At 34.0% G+C, this 18,693-nt stretch overlaps 1 protein-coding gene and 2 long non-coding RNA genes across 3 annotated transcripts; all 3 read right to left on the minus strand.

The window, feature by feature from the left end:
• Positions 1–3,740: 3,740 nt before the first annotated feature.
• On the minus strand, positions 3,741–6,182 carry LOC136069520 (uncharacterized). Its single transcript, XR_010630734.1, has 2 exons — positions 4,556–6,182; positions 3,741–4,161 (listed from the first exon to the last, which is right to left on the minus strand). It is a non-coding gene; the product is annotated as an uncharacterized LOC136069520 (long non-coding RNA).
• A 937-nt stretch (positions 6,183–7,119) lies between these two features.
• Positions 7,120–8,058, minus strand: LOC136069521 (uncharacterized). Its single transcript, XR_010630735.1, has 2 exons — positions 7,514–8,058; positions 7,120–7,392 (listed from the first exon to the last, which is right to left on the minus strand). It is a non-coding gene; the product is annotated as an uncharacterized LOC136069521 (long non-coding RNA).
• Positions 8,059–9,576: 1,518 nt separating this feature from the next.
• LOC112003286 (THO complex subunit 5A) lies at positions 9,577–15,278 on the minus strand. The gene is made up of 8 exons (XM_024035471.2): positions 14,993–15,278; positions 14,608–14,898; positions 12,975–13,311; positions 12,263–12,600; positions 11,890–12,149; positions 10,965–11,565; positions 10,751–10,885; positions 9,577–10,362 (listed from the first exon to the last, which is right to left on the minus strand). Exons 1-8 carry the CDS (start codon positions 15,239–15,241, stop codon positions 10,096–10,098), a joined length of 2,478 nt encoding a protein of 825 aa, XP_023891239.2. The 5' UTR covers positions 15,242–15,278; the 3' UTR covers positions 9,577–10,095.
• Positions 15,279–18,693: the final 3,415 nt, after the last annotated feature.

Raw genomic sequence — 18,693 nt, forward strand, 5'->3', positions numbered from 1 at the left:
AAATTAATGTGCTAAGTAATCTACCAGTGCCATTAATTAGCTGTAGATTAGTGGGCTACGAATGATTGTAAGTTGGGATAAGTTAATGGTGGGGATTTTGAAGTTAAAGGCATGTTTAGTTCTTTTGCTAGTTTCACCTATTTTGTAATAGGTGAAATTGCTTTGTGTGAACAAGAAATGCATAACATGTATGGATTTGGCAGTGCTTGGCTCTTTTTAGCTCTCTTTCTTTTGTTGATTTTGGATATGCAGGGAATTTATTTACAAAAATCTTTGTTAAAACTTAAAAGTTTTGAAGGTAATGCTTAGTAACTACTTTCTTAACATATTCAAGTATCTGACCCTTGGCTAACTTATATTCTCCTTTATTTTTTCACAGAATGCAGTAGAGGAGACCATCATTCTTTAGAGGTTGGCAGGATTAAGTCACATATGTCTGTAAAGAAATTGGCATTGAAACCCTTCCTTACCTTTCTTCATTGTGGTGATCTTATTGTTTGAAGGTTATAAAGGGAGCTATCATTCAATTTTAGTTAAGTTTTAGATTTGACATATGCTGCCTCCTTTCTAGTTTAATTTAGGTAATAAGGCGAAAGACTTTGCAGAGTATGTATTGTATTGTTGTATTGTCCAATTTTGTCGTATGAGTGTTCTCATTCATTTATTAAAAAACCTTTATATACCGTACAAACCAAGAGAATGGAATAAAATATAATTATTCTTTTCTAAATATTTTAATATCTATAATGATGCTTGTGGTTTATCTTTTGAAATGTTACCAAGCCAATTATGGTAGTTTTGATTTCATAAAAAAACAAAAAGATGGTAAGAGACTTTATCATCTTTAATTTGTATTTTTTTCCCTCATCAAAATTGGTAGACAACAAACCAATTTTAGTGACAATTGCAAACTTGCAATCTTAAAACTGAACACATAAAAAAAATACAAAAGCATTTAATCTAAAAATGTACAAATTCTATTGAAATATATGCTTTGATTACAAAACCACAACAACAAGGGTTCTATTGAAATATAGACTTCGATACAAGTATATGTTTCAAGATTCTAGCACAAAAATACATAATTCTAGCAAAAATTGTAGGGAAAAGGTGTATGTTTCAAGATTCTAGCAAAAAAGGTAAGGAAAAAGTGTATGTTTCAAGATCAAATGCTGTGATGATCTCACGTGGCACAACTGTGGCAGCCCTTCCATTGTCGTCATTACCAGAAAAAGAGAGTTGACTGCTCAATTGGATCCCAAAACAACCTTGTTCCAAAAAATTCATGAAGGCAAACTTTAACCTCTCTAAATATTTCATTGTAAAGTGGAGTGCCACAAAATCGGTACTACTTATCTAGTATTGGCTTGACACATCTGCAAAAATTGTGAAAGAAAATAAGATTAAACAAAACAAAGTTATTAACCAAGAATATAGTATTTCTATGATACCTATCAACAAAGACACCTAGGGGTAAAAAGTTTTTTAAACAAAAAGGTAGACTTATATAGACGACAATTTAAAATATTGGAAGCAAGAATGATATCTTTACCAAAAATAAATTCAACCAGATAAAGAACTAGGTTAGCAAGGACCGGAAATTAAAAAAAAAAAGAAAAAAAAATAAAAAAGAAGGTAGTGTGAGTTCTCACAATGCATTATTTTCTATTGAATATCACTAGCAAATTTATTCGATGTTTTGCTCCAGTTCAAGATGCCAGTGGGATGCTTCAATGTTGGGCCAATTTATTCAATATTGGGCTAATTTCCTGGGATGCCTTTTTTTTTTTTTTTTTTTTTTTTTTTTTTTTTTTGGGTTTTGGATTTTAGATCTAAATTTTTTAATAACTTTAAAAAAATTACTTTTGTGATGAGCGGTTATTAGTAAGTAAAAAGTGACCTTAGTGATAAGCCTAAATGTAAAATTATGGTCAGATGTGATATTGGTAGTGCTTACTGTGATGATTGAACTATCAATTGTAAGGAAAAAAAATAGGGTACCACCGAATGTAACAAAAGTACGGTCAGAAGTAATGTAGGAACTACCCAATGTAATAATGGAACAGTCAAATTTGAGAATAAAAAAATAGGGTACCACTGAATATGAAAAAAATAGAGTCAGATGCGATGTTGGTACTACTNCGTGACATTGTTTTAACTTTTATATACATGAAAAATTAAATCTTCAATATGAAATAGACTATATGATCATTTTCCTCTAATCTACTACCTACAATATTTTAAGCTTCAAATGCCATGAAATATGCTCAAAGTATTTTATGTTGATGAAAGGATAAACATATCTAATAAAACTTGCCTATATGAAACAGCTCAAGAAAAAAGCCAACCATAGAAGGGCAGCCCATTATAGTTCTTTTCCATAACAAAAAGAGGAAGAAAATCACATAACATTAAGCACCTCTATCATGTAAATGTTGGGATTTATGCCCTAAAATCCAATTTATTAACATGTTATAAATAATTAAATTGTTTAATTATATGAGACTATTCATAAATGAGCTAATAAGACATTATCATAGTCCTTGAGATGTTTTGTATGTGATTTAGTTCTAAAAAATATAAATCACAAGGTTCTTGTAAACTCAAAATATAGTTCATAGTCGGTAATGAAATTGGGCGTTTCATTTACGAAAACTATAATTCATCAACTAAGATGGTTAGTTTTGATAAAGGAAGTGGAGACTTCTAGTTGATATGTTAATGTGTCTTAAGTGTTAAGACATATTGAACTGGACCGTTGTGAAATTAATTATTCAATTAACAACTGTCACTTGAATGATTAATCTTATGATTTCTAATTTCATAGACTTTCAATCCTGAGAGGATAGTGAACCCAATAATGAAATGTAGGTTATTTTAATATATCAGGAGTGAGATCTACTATTCACGGTCAAAATTTCAGTATATTGGGTAATCACACATAGTGTTGAGGAAACACATATTCTCAAAATTGAATTCATAATCTCTTTTTATAGAGACACGAAATATCCTCTTAAGATAAATTTAATGAGAACTGGTTATTCAAAGCATCCACTTTAGTAAAAACTTAAAGTTTATATTTATTAAAATTAGATTTCAATAAATGTGAATAACTAAAAGATTTAATCGAGTACTCAAGGATAAAATAGTTGTTTACAAAGTAACAATTTATTATAATTTTATTCACAATGGATATTTTATGAAGAGGTTAAATGATATCATTAGAGTCTTGAGATATAATTTATTAATAAGACCTAAAGTGCAATTTTATTTATATAATGATATTAAATATAATTAATGGTAATTTTGAATTTGTCAAGAATTGACAGATAAGCTCAAGGTCCATAGAAGCTAGAATCTTATTTATTTCCTTTGGTCCCATCTCAAGCTACAAACTAAAGCCCAATTGAGTAAGCTCAAAATGCTAACCAAATTTGACAATTAGTTATATATAAAGAGAGATACATACATAATTTTCAAATTATGAAAATAGTGTAGGTGAATGTAAGTTACTATCTTATTCTACTTTGAACACATACGTGTAAACTGATTAAGATACCACACTTCTTGGACACTATATGAAATTAAGATGTTGATTAAGAGTATTCTCAAGTATTGTTTTTAAATTTTATTGCATCAAAGTACGCTTTCTATTTTTTGTTCTAGAATTCCAGATTACATGTTATCTCTCATGAATGAAGTAAATCCGTATCACCAGATTTTCCAACAATAAATGCATGTGAGTATCAAATCACAAACAAGAGAAACTTTCATATAAGCTAGATGTTGCAATGTAAAACCACGCATCAAGGTACACTTTCTATTTTTTGTTCTAAAATTTAAGATTACATGTTATCTCTCATGAATAAAATAGATCTCTATTTGTTACTTCCGCTGTGTGTTTTGTATAAGATGCAAACCAGATTTTCCAACCGTAAATGCATGTTAGCATCAAATCACAAACAAGAGAAACTTTCATATAAGGTAGATGTTGCAGTGTGGAACCGCGATGACGGCCATGGAAAGAGGAAAGTTACAGGCTAGTCTCATAGTCTGGCCTTCCGAAACATGCTTCCATGCCGAGATTATGTCAGGTCCATGAAGACCAAAGACTATGGAGCCTTTTCCAATCAGCATTGCATGATGTCCAGCTGAGAGAACCTGTTTCATCATTCAACATCTGTACTGCTTGAAACATCCATATGCAACGTGAAAATGATGGACAATAAACATATAATTTGACAGAGTCAAGGGCATCATTGCCTTCAAAGGGTTAAAAACACAAGAAAATTTGTACGACTAGTGACGGTAGGAAACTAGACATGCTCTAAGACATACGAAATGGTATGTAACAGACTATATACTGCTTCTCCATCCTTCCCCTACCTACCCTTGTTTTGAAGAAATGCAAACCAAGAAGATATGGGAAGGTCTATCTAGCACACCAAAACTCTTCTTCTCAATATACAGGACACACGTTTGCCTTAATTATGTACAGCCACCTACCATAAATAAAATTTTCAACCACATTAACAATCCCATTCTCACACTTTACCATGGACCAGTCTGTGTTCTTCTCAAGCATTGTTTCTTAACTCCTCGCTGCGAATTCATCATCTCCAAGACCTGTGACATCACCAAATGTCAAATTCTATAAGATTCACTCGACTTCATTTTTTTTTTTTTTTCTAGTCATTAAAAAAAAATCAATAAGCAGTTATTTCAGTAAGAAAGAGAGAGAGGGTGTGTCTGTGCATGTCAGTGTGTTCCAGAGTGTAAATTAAAACTATAAAAAGACAACTAAAGACAACAAAGAATTTAAACTTTGTGCCAGTGTACACTATTCCATTCTTGTATTAGGACTATTGTAACAGAATAAAAATCTTGAGATGCATGTGAAAAATTGTTATGTTATTCCAAGTTTGAATTGGAGGGGCATATTCCATAAGCCAGGGTTTAACAAGAATTCTCCATCAATCAGTAGGGATGGTATAGTAAGGAGTAAAACCTTGGCCCAGCAGGACAACTGGCATCTTTATAATTTAAAAATATCTTAACAAAATAGGATTGAGGGTTGACCTTCTAATTAGTGTTTCATCAGCAACTCTTGCGTGCAAGATAATAAGATATTTGTTTAACATGGTTTTGTAATGAGCAACAAATACAAGCAACTGCAGAATAGCAAACCATTTGGAGTTGGTAGAAAGACAAGACAAAGGCGAAAAGAACAAGGCTAGAGGCATTAAGAAAATCTATGAGGCCTTTAAAAATATATAATAAAAAAAAATAGTGATTTAAAAGTAAAAGACTAAAAAAGAAATGCCTCCAAAGAGATCAGATTCACACAAAAATGAATCCCAAATAAGCCTTGCTGGGTAAGTTGAGTTATCAGCTTCACTTCAAACTTCATGAAGAAAAAATGATGTATACTGAGGAGGACAATCAAATGCATTAAACTCAAAAGGGGGTCTTTGTAGTCTTAGAAACCTCAGGGAGGCCTTTACAATTCATCCTTTCTTCCTCAAATCTTATTTATTTAGTTTTTTCCACAAAATTATGTTTAAGAATCACACAATTCTCATTCCAACCATGGTTTTCAAATGACAAAGTATTTTAGTACCCAACTTGAAGCATTTTCTTTATAATGATCGATTACATCATTCAAAAATGCTCAACTGTACAAGCTAATCAGATCATATGAGAGAGTTGGCGACAAATAAGACAAATCAGTGAGCACATTGCGAGATAGTTTATTCTAGATTCTGTGTATCCTAAATGAATACAATCTTTTACTTTCCGAATCCTGGTACAATTCTCCATTTTCAGTTATTTATAGATGTGTGCCCAAACCAATTAGTCTAATTCATTTAAAGATGGCAATCATGAATCTAGATAATTTAGAGCTTATGCAAAACACAGATTTCATAAGAACACTATAGCATCCAAACAAGCCATACAAGTTGATATGATACACAAACAGAAAAATAACACAGCCAGACCAATCTATACATGACTAACAAACAATTTTCCATCAGCAATGCTATTAATCATGCTTCAGAGAGAGGAAGAGCAAAAACAGAATGGGATGATTTCGTCTTTCATTAGTCATGAACCTAGGAAGATTCTGTCTTGGTTAGATTCTCGATTGTAGATTCATATCTCAACAATCATGGGTGTTGTTGGGGGGGGGTATCAAACTACAACATTCTATAGCCACAGCATAAGCAGGTCTTAAGGCATTGAATAGTTTTCAAGTCTTGGCAAAGTTCTCCATATTGTCCATATAACCAAAGGGGAGTGGCTATTCTAGTAACACTACTATGCCTTCCAAAAGACCATAACTCTCTAGCAATCAAGCAATGAATTACCAGAAAATCATGCATGAAAGCTTATTTCAAGTTGCAACCATGAATTTGGTGTCTACCAAACTTACATTAGGCATTCAAGTCAGTCAAGGTCTACCAAACTTACATTAGGCATTCAAATCAGTCAAGGTTTCCATATGATAGTTCACATAGATTTCATTTTATGAAACTAAAAGCATTTAAATTTTATTCAACAAAACAGATTAAGACTAAGGCCCAAAGAACCACACCCAGTGGATGATAAAAAAATAAAAATAAAAATTCATCAACTCATAAACATTTTAGCAGCGCAAATTCGCAGACAACAACTAAACCCCCATTACAACAAGTCAGCACCTAACACCAGTAATCACTATCCAACCAAAACCAACAAAAAACATAAGCTCTTAAACACAATTCCAGCAGCACTCTATGCTATAGAACTCAACTAAGATCAGGCCAAGCTCCAATATTCAATCTTCAAAAATAAAATTAACAAATGGAAATTCTAAAAACAAATTTAAGGAAATGTGTTAGTTACCCACATAAAAGTTATAATGAATTCTATCATTTTTTATGGGTGCTTGGTATAAGCAGAAGTTTTAATTTACGAAATCTCCTAAAATCTCCAAAATATAAAAAAATTGTACGATTTACCCACATAAAATCCTAAAACCCTCAAAGATATTAGGGGATTTAAGGAGATTTTGTAAATTAAAATAAATAAATAAATAAGAGAGGCATTTGGAAGCCGATTAGGTAACAAACCTTGAAAAATCTCATAAATTGTCGTATATTGTCATATATAAGTTAGATCAGATATGTCCAACCATGTCATTCATAGATCATAGTTTTATATTGAAACATTCTGCAATGACAAACTGAACTAGATAATCTGTAGTAGGTATGGTGATACACGTGATTCAATAAATGCTGGTTTCCAATCTTGTTTTACTAATTCAAGTATATACAATAACTTATTCTCTCATCTACTATGAACCTGCTATGAACCAAAAGGAATAATAGATTGGTTTTGTTCCTAGCAACCCTGCGAAACCAAAAGGTGAACAAAAACAAAACAAAATTAATAACAATTCAACCATACAAAGAACAAACAGCAACAGTTAAAAAACCCATATGGAAAATTAAAGAATAAGGATAAAACGTACTGAGATTTTAGATTCGATAAATGGAGGAAACTTCAAACAAAAGGGCAGAGAGAAGGAAGAAGCGCCGCTGAGTTGGATTGGATGTGGATTTGAGGTTGGATTGGAATAGAAGAAGCTAGAGAGTGGTGCCGCCGAGTTGGATTGAGATTCATGGTGCGCCGTTGTCTGGTTCTTCTATTGTGGGTATGGGTTTGTTGAGCTAGAGAGGCAAACGTGATACTGTTATGAAACGAGATAGAGGAAAACGAGACAAAGCAGGAGAGGCTTTAGCGTTGAGACGAGACAGAGTAGAGAGGAAAACTAGAGGCGTTGTTGATGCGTGAATGATTCTGCGTTCTTTTGCTTTGTTTTTTTTGGTTTATATAAATAACCTGTTTAGCCAGTAACCAGTATCCCTTAAAATTATACAAATGGTCAGGATTTAAACAAAATTAAATCATCGGTTAAGATTAAGGTGGGTACCGTACCCCTCCTTTTTTCTGGGGGTACGGTAGAATGACCCTAAAAGGAAATATTAAAAAAAGAAAGATAGGAAAGAAGTATCATCCACGGTAAAAGCTGACATAAAATAAAACAAAAAGTCACTATTTATGAAAAGTTTAAACTATTCATTGAATAGTATCTTCCACCACAGATTAACCTAGGAAAACTATTCATTGAATTTAAAATACTTACAAACAAACTTTGAGGTGCAAACTTGGAACTAATTAAATTTGAAGGCTATAAGGTGATGAGAGAGACAAAAAAAGAAGTAGAGTTCAAGAAGAAAGGCTACAAGAGATAGATAGAGATATACGGTGGTGTCTTGTTCTAAAGTGAAGTTTATTTCTTTTAGACCACGAGATTTTGTTATTGCCTCTTTTAGTCTCTTTTGTTTTTTATTAACTTGTTGACTTCTTTGGTTTTAAATGTTATCATTTGATTTTTGATATAATTTTGATCTCCCATGTCATTGTTGGCTTTTTGAATCACTTAAATATTTTTTGAGATGAATACACACTTTGCTTTGCAATAATTTTATTTCCTATTGTTCTACCATGCCATTATTGTCTTTTTGAAACATTTTAAAATTTTTTGACAAAGAACACACATCTTGCTTTGCATTTTGTATTTTGCTCGATTCCTTTATTTTATTGCTTTTGTCTTGGAAAAGTGAAAATGGATTTCTCACTACTCTGTTTTGCTCGTTTGCTTTTGTTAAAGGATTGGAGCATGAATTTCTAAAACAATCATCCTCATCATCTTATAAAAAATTTGTGGATGATCCTAAAGATCAGTTTCTCTTTGGGCTTCCATTTCATCATCACTATCACATAATTTTGATAATAATTCTCGAATTTTTTTTCTTATATTCTCTTTTTGGTCCTATTTTGGAAAAGATTTGCTTGTATTTATGTTTTTTAAGGAGGAATTTTGATTGTTAGATCTCCTCTTATTTTAGAAATCTTGGATTTTGTTAAAACCGTGGAATATAGCTTTTTGGTCAGAGTTATCAGTTGTTACTTTTTCCCACCATTTGATACAAAATTGTTCTCCCAAAGGAGCCCGGATATGGTGAAACACTACGGAGTAAAGTTTAATGACAAACCCAATAGCAGTATATACCAATTTGGACCCAAAAATTAATAATAATAATAATTTTGAGAATTTAAGATTTCTTGTTGATAAGATAAATTTATTTTCTTATCAAAAATTTGAAATACAGGTTGAGTTACAAGGCAATTGGCAGGACTCAAGTGAATTTATAAAACTAAAAAATATAAAATAAAAAAAGGGACTCAATTGATTTTTTTTTTTTTTTTTTTTTTAAAGACAGGTTGCCACGAGGAGATACTTTGGAACAGGACTACAATCCATGAGCATGGGCTGGACCAAATGTCCCCGTGATCAAAATAATCATACAGCGTGTTAGATAGTGAAAATGGGATGGCATCCGCAGGTCAATTCAAGTTTATTTCTATGCATAGAACGCCAAATAACTGGAAACACCACCACATTCATCAAGAGCGTTCCGGCTCAACGATACCATCTCACCTAGTTTGAATCCTTAAAGTAAATAATAATTAAAATACCAAAAACAACAACACATTCAACTCGTTACTTTTAAGTCCATGAGGTTCTCAGATCTCCAAAATTCAGGACTAGACAATAGACTAAAAGATCTACATCTGGATGGCTAACCATATTGAGTCAGACACATAACACATCCCAGAATTTCTACCATTCTTCTTTGTAAGAACCAGAATTCCGACCAGGGTAACCCAAAGTTGACAAAACGCAGAATATAACTTATGGCCAAGAAGAACCCCTCCAGACTTAAGACCTCCATGATTTTACAATTCATATCCAAAATGATGTGCTCCAAGCATCCTGTCAATTTTCTTTCTTTTTTTTTGATAAGTAGCATCCTTTCAAATTATTTGTATCACATCAATGTTTACGCTTATAGTAGATCTACTACTATTAAAAAAAGCTACAAAACCTATCATTCATCCTTCCTATGATTTCTTTCCGTCCCTGGCTTGAAGGCTGCCGCAGGGGATGCACTGGTTTCATCACCTTCAGATCCCAAATCAACACGTTTAGTTAGGATAGCCAGAAGTGCATTCCATGTCCTTCCACGATATCATCTTCCTACGATCCCTTCCTCTAAATGATCTGGCAAGAAGCCCACCACTAACGGGCTTAGACAAACCAACATCAACCACAGATGTACTCTTTCTCTTTTCCGAGGATGAGGATGCCTCACCCATGAAATAGTCAAACAACATTGCAAGGCAACACACTTGATGAGATAAAATATGGTTTTCCTGATCCAGAGGTAGCATCTTTAATATGTGAAGATTGACCTTCAAGATGCAAAAGCAAAAGATAAGTAATTATCAGAAATCTATTATTAAGGTAGGCAAGAAGTTATGGGAATACACTCATTTAAACTGTGTTAATCTTGAGAAGATATTGGGAAGTCTGTACCAATCAACTTTTAGAATTTAGAGAGATCAAAACAGCATTCCCATCATAAGCTACAGAACAGAAAATCTTCCCCAAAAAAAGTTAACCTAATACATGTCCTTGATACATGAGGGCTGTAATCTATAATGTTTAGTGGAGAGTAGTAAATTTGCAATAAAGTTATAATAACTTCCAATATGTTTCCATGTTTTGAAGAATAGTCCAATAAGCCACAGAATATTTATATAACTAGAAATAGCTATTCCCAAGATATCAATTGCTTACCTCAGCTTCAATTGCACGAAGTTCATTGTAAAACTCAGAACCATCGCTCTCAGAATTATTTCCTCCAGAAGATATAGTGTAAAGACCCAATACAAAATGAGGAGGTCTAAGAGGATATTCCATGCTGATCTTAATCTGCCAAAATAGAATTTGATGTCAGCTACCCAAAAAATAATGAATGAACAAAATTCAAGAGTAACAGAATTTTAGCTACCTTGGCTTCTAACTTCCAAATTCTCTTGTCAGTATCCATGTTCCTAGTTAAAACAAGACAAAACTCCCTGACCCCAAAATCCACCCATAACTTCTCTCCCATCTCATTATATTGAGCGAAAGCGGAATTTTCTCCCTCGACCTCAATATATGCAGGCCCATCCTGATCACTATCAGTATCCAGCATCAGATCAGAATCCTCATCAAACTTCTTAAAACTTTGTGATTTTGCCTTAGTGAATGGAGGTACAAGGCTTTTTGTGATCAAAGTCAGCTGCCTTGAATGCTCAAGATTAGACCCTTTTGAGCGGTTAAGTTTAACATCACTCGTGACAGCAGAAGGAAGCAACAATGGAAGCTCCCCGTCTTCTCTTGCACTCTCTAGCTCTTCCTTTGAAGTAACAGGTCTTCCAATCATATCATCATCTATAGGTTCCTGAACTTGGTCCGTATCAATAACTGGCAAAGATAAAGCCTGAATAGGTGGGGGCCCTACAGGTGACCAACCATGCAAATTGCACAAAGGATCATGCAAAGCCCACGGAACACTTTGACAAGTTAGAGCAGGCCATTTAAGCTTCGTAAGCAAATCAAGCTGTGCCCTGTAAGCCAATAAGAATTCCAAATTTTCAACATAAAGCACATCTTACGACGCTGACAAACAAGACAAAGAGCCCAAGAAAAAGAAGTTTCCTCTAATAAAAGGCAGTAAGCACACAAGTCACAGACATGCAGAACAGATTGAAATTCCTTAAAACAACCATAATATAAGCCACTACATATTATAAAAGATGCCAAGAAGAGTCTCAACAAAGTGTGAGAAAACCATAGTTCTAAATTCAGATTGACCACATTGATCTCTCCCCTATTGATTTCTAGTATGTCCTTGGGATCCAGGATTCCAAACATACAAAGCAATGACTCACACAAGAGCCAGCTGAGCCTTTTTCCGAGAGCGAATTCTTTGCACAACTGTCTGAACCCGGTTCTGCTGGCGATACAATGAAAGACCAGATATAACAGCATCACTTTTAGCTGTTTCACCATTTGGAGTTTCATGGAAAGCAAGCAAGGGTGACACGTCTGGCAAAAAGTCAATTCCTGCCAAATGCTGGGCCCACTTATATGGGCGCGATGTTCTCTTTTCATCGAATGCAAGGGCATCACCAACAAAGAGCTTGGCTGACTGCATCATCCAGTCAATTATCATTACTTTAATAATGGAAAATGGAAAGTGGGAAATGAGAGAAACAGGCAGAAAGTGTGAATTACCAACAAGACTGAAATGAACATTCATACCTGGTGAGGAAGCTCAACGCCAGTGTCATCAGGGAATAAGTTGCATAAGATGTTAGTCTCAGGTCGGTCATGGGACCCTTCAATCCCAACACACACCACATTCAACTTTAACAAGTATTCAAACTTCAGAGTTATAAGTTTTGCAGACTTTGGATCAGAAACCTCTTCATCATAAATATGAAGAATAATTTTAAGTGGATGAACTTGATACACTCCTTCCTGGTCGAGGCTCTCCTTGCTTGGAACCCTCTTTGGCCGCTTTCTCCTCCTCTGGCCATCATCTTCCTCATCGGCTGCATCATCCTCCAATCTGGAACTCTCTACATTGGTAGATATGCCTGAGCCATAAACCACATCAGTATTCATTCTCCTTTTCTTTTCTTTTTTGGGGGGGTGGGGAGGGGTAATCCAAACTTGAAACAGATGTAATCATCGTGTGATGTTAGTTTCAACCATTTCAGATTGAATCATTATCTCACAATCAAAAAGATCCATCTTAAAAATAACTGAATTATCTAAGAATCAATCAACTTAATTTGTATCTATCACACCTGAGTCAAAGACTAGCAACTAAGCACAAGCATACATGGACTTGCATTAATTTATAAATTAAAAATTAAAAAGCTTCCAACCATGATATAGGTTGTCAAGACAGCACACTATTAATCACTATCCATCAAGTAGTTACAGAGTATGAATAAACATAAATTACCAGTGTCCTTATTTGCTTGCTGACGGGCAAAAGTTTGAGCATCCTTCACACTTCCTACTATCTCCATCTCGATATTTTCACCAAATGCTTCCTTTTGTGCTATGAACTGTGAGTATACCACGTAAAGAGGAGGTGGAAGCAACTCTGCCAAATGGTGCTGCTTTAATTTCTTTGTATGCTGAATCCCTAACTGGTTCTGTACTGGCAAGGATGCTTTCTTAAGAGACTTAAGGTGTGAAGGGAGACTTGACAAGAATTTCTTTCGGTCTGCAATTATATCCAAAAGACCTTTCTTCTGTTGTTCTAGTTTCCCATGAAGTTTGCATAGCTCTTTACGCTGATAGAGATATGAATAAATCAGTATCCCCAATACTTTACTCAACAAAAAAATAAAAGTGACAATAATAACCAAAAATAGCAAACGCCACAATGAATCCAAATTTAGTATGCATGTATGACAAACTTGACATATATTGGGGTGAAGGAAAACAAATTTTTAAATCAAGCATAATTTTTTTGTTATGGATAAATCAAGCGGAAAAATACTTGACTAAATGAAATGTACCAAACATCCATGAAAAAGGGATAATTCCTACACATTTCCTATCTTTCTTTCTCTTTTTTTTTTACACTAAACCCACATCATACTCCCCACTCCTTTCTTATGGAGGGAGGAGATGCCATTTGAGATAAAGCTCATTGCCCTTTACCATAGCCAATTATTTGTACAAATATGTGTGTTCACAGCCATTATCTACTGGCTAATTGAGCATACCCTCCACCCCCATTCTTAAAGAAGATTCCTACACATATCCTATCTACTAGATACTACCTATGTACCCTTGCCACAGCCATGTACAATATCAGATGTGAGTGCTCAAATCTTTTAGTATCCATGGGTAAAAAGAAAGCATATACACACATACTAGGAAATTTCATCAGTCTAGATGAAGAATTTCCATATTTCTTTGCTAAAGTCTTCAAATGCTTAGTCACACTGAATTCTTCCATCCTTATTCCCTTACTCAAAGCTTCTCCTGCATCAAATGTTAAATTTGGAAAAGCTATACAGAAACGTAAGCCATTTGGAAGGAGAAAAAATTGCACATACTGAACATCTTAAATTGACATGGAATTTTGAAAGAAGGGAAGTACGGAACAAAGACGAGTAACTGATTTCAAGCAAAAAAAAAAAATTAATGCACGGCACAGATTTTGTGACACCTCAAAAATCCCCTATCGATCATACATCGACAATAACCAACCCTTAGTCCAAAAACTTTGGAGTCAGCTATGAATCCTCAACAGAATAATCAAGTTTCAAGTTCAGACACACGTAATTCTTTTTGGCCATTCTATCATATCCAATCCAAGTCATACTATTCTTTTTCGTAACATTACATAGGTTCTCCAATTAAATTCAAATAACATTGTTAGCGTTTTATTGCTCAATGCATCTAAAATCATAATTTTTGCCCAAAATGTTATATTCTTCTAAAGCTCCAACTATTTCTCGCTTATTACCAACATTGAACATGTCCTAGTGAACAAAAATAACACATTGTTGACAACAACAACATATGTATGTACTTATGAATGTATATAACAAGGGCCAAAGTAGTATTGTAAAAACCTGGAAGAGCTCGAAATGGAGCCTCTTCATCATGAGATCATGAGCGGCGTCATTCGACAACTTCTTGGCTTTAATATCTTGAGGCGCATCACGAAAGAACTCTTCCTCGGCTACCAAGTCGATATCGGGATATTTCGACTTGAAATCCTTGCAAGCCTTAATGGCTTTCACGTAGTGACTCTTCTCGTACATCAAATTGTGAAGCTGAAGCGACGTGAAATCCACTGGCGCCTTTGCTCGCTCCGTCTCTGCCTTCACTCGATCCTCTTCTAGCAATATCGATCGGTTCGCCTATTAAAAACCAATCCAAAAATTAGAAAAAAAAAAAAATTAGCGATAATTGATTTGAAATTGTGATAAAAATTAACGGTTGTGAAACCCTAACCTGGCGGAGAGTGATGAAGTGGAGGAGCATTTGAGTGACGAGGTCTCGGAGAAGAGGTTTAGGTTTGGAGTCTCTTTTGATGGAGAGCATTTTGGAAACGATGTCTTCCACTGAGGCTTTGCTCTCTTGAAGCAGTTCGTATGGCGACTTTGAATCTATCTTTCGCGACGGCGGAGGAGGCGGCGGCGGCGGCGCGTCTTCTTCTTCCACAACCATCACGCCTTCCTCGTCTATCTCTCCGTCTTCCATTCTTTTTTCTACTGCGCTTGCCGCTGCTCACTGGCTCACTTTCATTATCAATACTCAAGTGGCTCACTCTGACCAACGTTATCCTGCCAAGGGGTTACCTCTCCATTAATGCGGCCAGGGGGGTTAGTTGAGTGCATTAAATGCGAGAGTGACAGCTTACCTTGGGGTTAGCCACTCCCCGAAATCACTCTTGTCAGGCCGAGGACAAGGTGTCCTCGGCGCGGATTCAAGAGAATAGGCTTCCCCCCTTTCTCCTCAGAAATAGCTTGCGCTCCTCGGCATGGGCCTTGGGCCTGCTATATGAAGGACTGAGGCTATCAGGCCCACGGACCCCACAATAAGTATATGAAATATCTTATTTATATAATTATTTTTTAAAATAATATTTTATAAATTTAACATCATTGCTTGTTGAGCAATAGTTTTAAAAAACATATATTTTTTTATGATTTTTTTATAATTATATATGCAAATAAAAAGTTTGGATTTTTGAAAATGTATTAAATTTAAAAATTATTGCTATAAAGTATAGCTGGGCGTTTGGCATTAATTATTTTTGCTAACTTATTTTACTATGCAACTTATTTTTGTTACTATTCATGAGTCTCACTACACTTTTTGGTATTATTCATGGATTTCACTTTGCTATATTAACTAATTTTTACATTTATCTATAGTACTTTCAACAAAAAAAATTCCAGTTTCAGTTAAATAAGTTATTCTCAAACGGGCACTAACTATTAAAAGTTAGATATTCTATCATTTTAGTATTTTTTTAAAAAAGTAGTTTTAGATAGGAATAGTTATGCCTCAATTTAAGCAATAGGTATTTCACTATTCCTAAAGAATAACAATTCCATATGACTACCACCATACACCTTTGGTGCGATGGTTGCTCCATAAGTATAAGTACTTGTGAGGTATGAGGGGCAAGAGTCGGGGTTCAAGTTTTTAGGAGAGAGCTTTCACACACACATACACTTAGATTAGGTTAGAGTAGAATTTCTAATAATTATTTCATTATAGTATTTATTACAATTGTAAGGACTCAAATTTCAAACAACCCAAACTCATTTAGAACAGTGAGGTTTGCACAGTTCAACCAAACCCAAATCAATGTATTTGTAAGAGAATGGATCAAACAAAAAGGAAGGGCTTAGCCCGCAGCCCAAACTCATTTAGAATAGTAAGGTTTGCATAGTTCAACCAGACCCAGATCAATATATTTGTAAGAGAATGGATCAAACAAAAAGGGAGGGCTTAGCTCGAGGACAAAAACAGGGAAGAAAAAACTAAAGATCATGGATTAATATATGCAATAGGCTTATTACAAGCTTGCTCGATGAGGCAAATAATACTCAAAATGAAACACTGTTCACGCTCTTTTTTCAATGTTCTTACTCTAACTCTTGTTTTTTCTGAGAAATTCCCTTTCCCTCATATACTCCATTTTTCTTCACATCTTGACCACTCATCTTTACCTAACTAGATTCTTATCATGATACCTGTCCCTTTACATATCTGCTGAAGGTGGTAGAAGAAACTGCTTAGCTATGAATTACACTGTTCATGTCACTTCCCCATCAATGCAGCTGATAAAGATGTTGTTTTCCATTTAATGCAGAGGCAACAAGTTACTTCTCGCTGGAAACTTCCCCTACCCTCCATGATTTTCTCTCCTTATCCTATCCTTCCCACCTAAAGCTCCCAAGAGACTTTTGTCTCTTCTCCTCCTCTACTCAGGTGAACTCCCTCTTCGGGCATGTGATGCCTCAATAACAAAACTAACAGCTCAGCAATCCCTTCCTCGATCCTTGGGCCCTCACAACAACATATCAAATATGTCCTAAGTTTAGGCTTGACTACAATAATATGTTCGTGAATAAGCTCGTAAACAAAATGCTTGATATATATATAATATTGTATTTTTATATCTATACTTGTCTAAAAATACATTTATATAGACTTTAGATTGATTTGTATATGTTTGTAAGTAGATTCATATGATATCAAATTATTATTTGTAATTTCTTGATAATATAAACAATCCATTTGTAAATATGCAATCATGGTTTTACTATAAATGGGAGAAGAATAATCTAATTATGTAGTTTGTGAATAAGCTTGAGCTTATTTGACAATAAAATAAACAAAATTTGAACATGTAATATTGTTTGATGATTAACTTGAGTTCAGCAAATAAATTAAGCTTGAACTCAACTCAGGCCACTTCTGTTATTTGGGAAAAAAATGTTGAGCTCGAGCTGCATGTCCAAACAACCATTGGGCTACACACCTTTTTTTGGTAAACTCAGAATGACATCTCAAAAACTTTAAGCCTCTTCGACCATGGCCAATTCGTTACAATATGTTTATTTTATTTTTATTTTTAAATGGTTATAAATCTCTACTCTACTACTTGAACCCCTCCCCTTCCATCCAAACCCAAAGTACTAAGCACCCTAAGAAGTGTCAAGACCAATAGGGTTATTGGCTAATTCATTGCATTTGAAACTAGAGAGTTTGTTTAAGAGAAATAATAGTCATACATTTCTTATTACATTTACATACTTACCGTATAAACATTGTCGCATAGACTAAAATCATATTTTTTAAAAACCGATTTCAAAATAGAGTGTGTATAAAGTGTAATAAGATTTTTGGTTTGTTTAATTTAGTTTGTTACACATACACTATAAGTTGAAAATGTAATGTGACATTTGGTACATGGTAATGTTTTAGGATTTTTAGAAATGTTTAAAGATTCTCATGTTTGATTGCAAATTATGCCAAGGAATCAGATGTCAGATGAATCTGGATTCTCCCTTTAAACCCCTCTTAGTAGGAATCTAGATTCCCTTTAAAACAGATAGGTATCCAAATTCCCAAACTTAAAGGAAATTATATATATATATTTTTTTATAAATTGACAATTTTAATCATTTTTTCTTATCATTTAAGCAATTAAGATAAAATATAAAATAAATCATCAATATATTTTCCCTTGTCTTTATCTTTTTTACCCAAAATAACATAAACATGATAGACAATTCCGTTGATATATTTTCTGATAAAGTTCTATTTAGGTTTCACGCGTGGAAAAAAAAAAAGTTAGAAGGGGCCCTCCATTATTGCAAAGTATTCACTTTTGTTGTTGTATGTGTGTGTTACTCAGCAAATTATTAATAGTTTATATTTTGTTTTTCATTATTTATTTAGTGGAAGATTTTTTTTAAAGGACTTGGTAGTTTACATTCAAATCTATGTATAGAATGAGAAAAATAAGTAATTAATTTAAGATTTTTGAGAATAAATCAAACATTATTATTTCACATTCCTATGAGTCTTAAAAAATTTCCAATGAAACCAAATTAAGAATAACTACATTCCTGGGCATCTAGATTGCAAAGAATTACATTTCTAATAATCTAGATATCAGGAGTAATGTGATT

The sequence above is a fragment of the Quercus suber genome, unplaced genomic scaffold (assembly GCF_002906115.3).
Source record: "Quercus suber isolate HL8 unplaced genomic scaffold, Cork oak 2.0 scaffold_174, whole genome shotgun sequence".
NCBI lineage: Eukaryota > Viridiplantae > Streptophyta > Magnoliopsida > Fagales > Fagaceae > Quercus > Quercus suber.

Bases quoted from the DNA above. Each gene is read 5' to 3' on its own strand.
- LOC112003286 (XM_024035471.2), bottom strand. From the start codon at position 15,241: ATGGAAGACGGAGAGATAGACGAGGAAGGCGTGATGGTTGTGGAAGAA. The intron at 13,312-14,607 runs GTTTTTACAATA...TATCTCTATCAG, and splicing joins TCCATTTCGAGCTCTTCCAG to CGTAAAGAGCTATGCAAACT. The intron at 12,150-12,262 runs GTATGAATGTTC...TGGATGATGCAG, and splicing joins GCGTTGAGCTTCCTCACCAG to TCAGCCAAGCTCTTTGTTGG.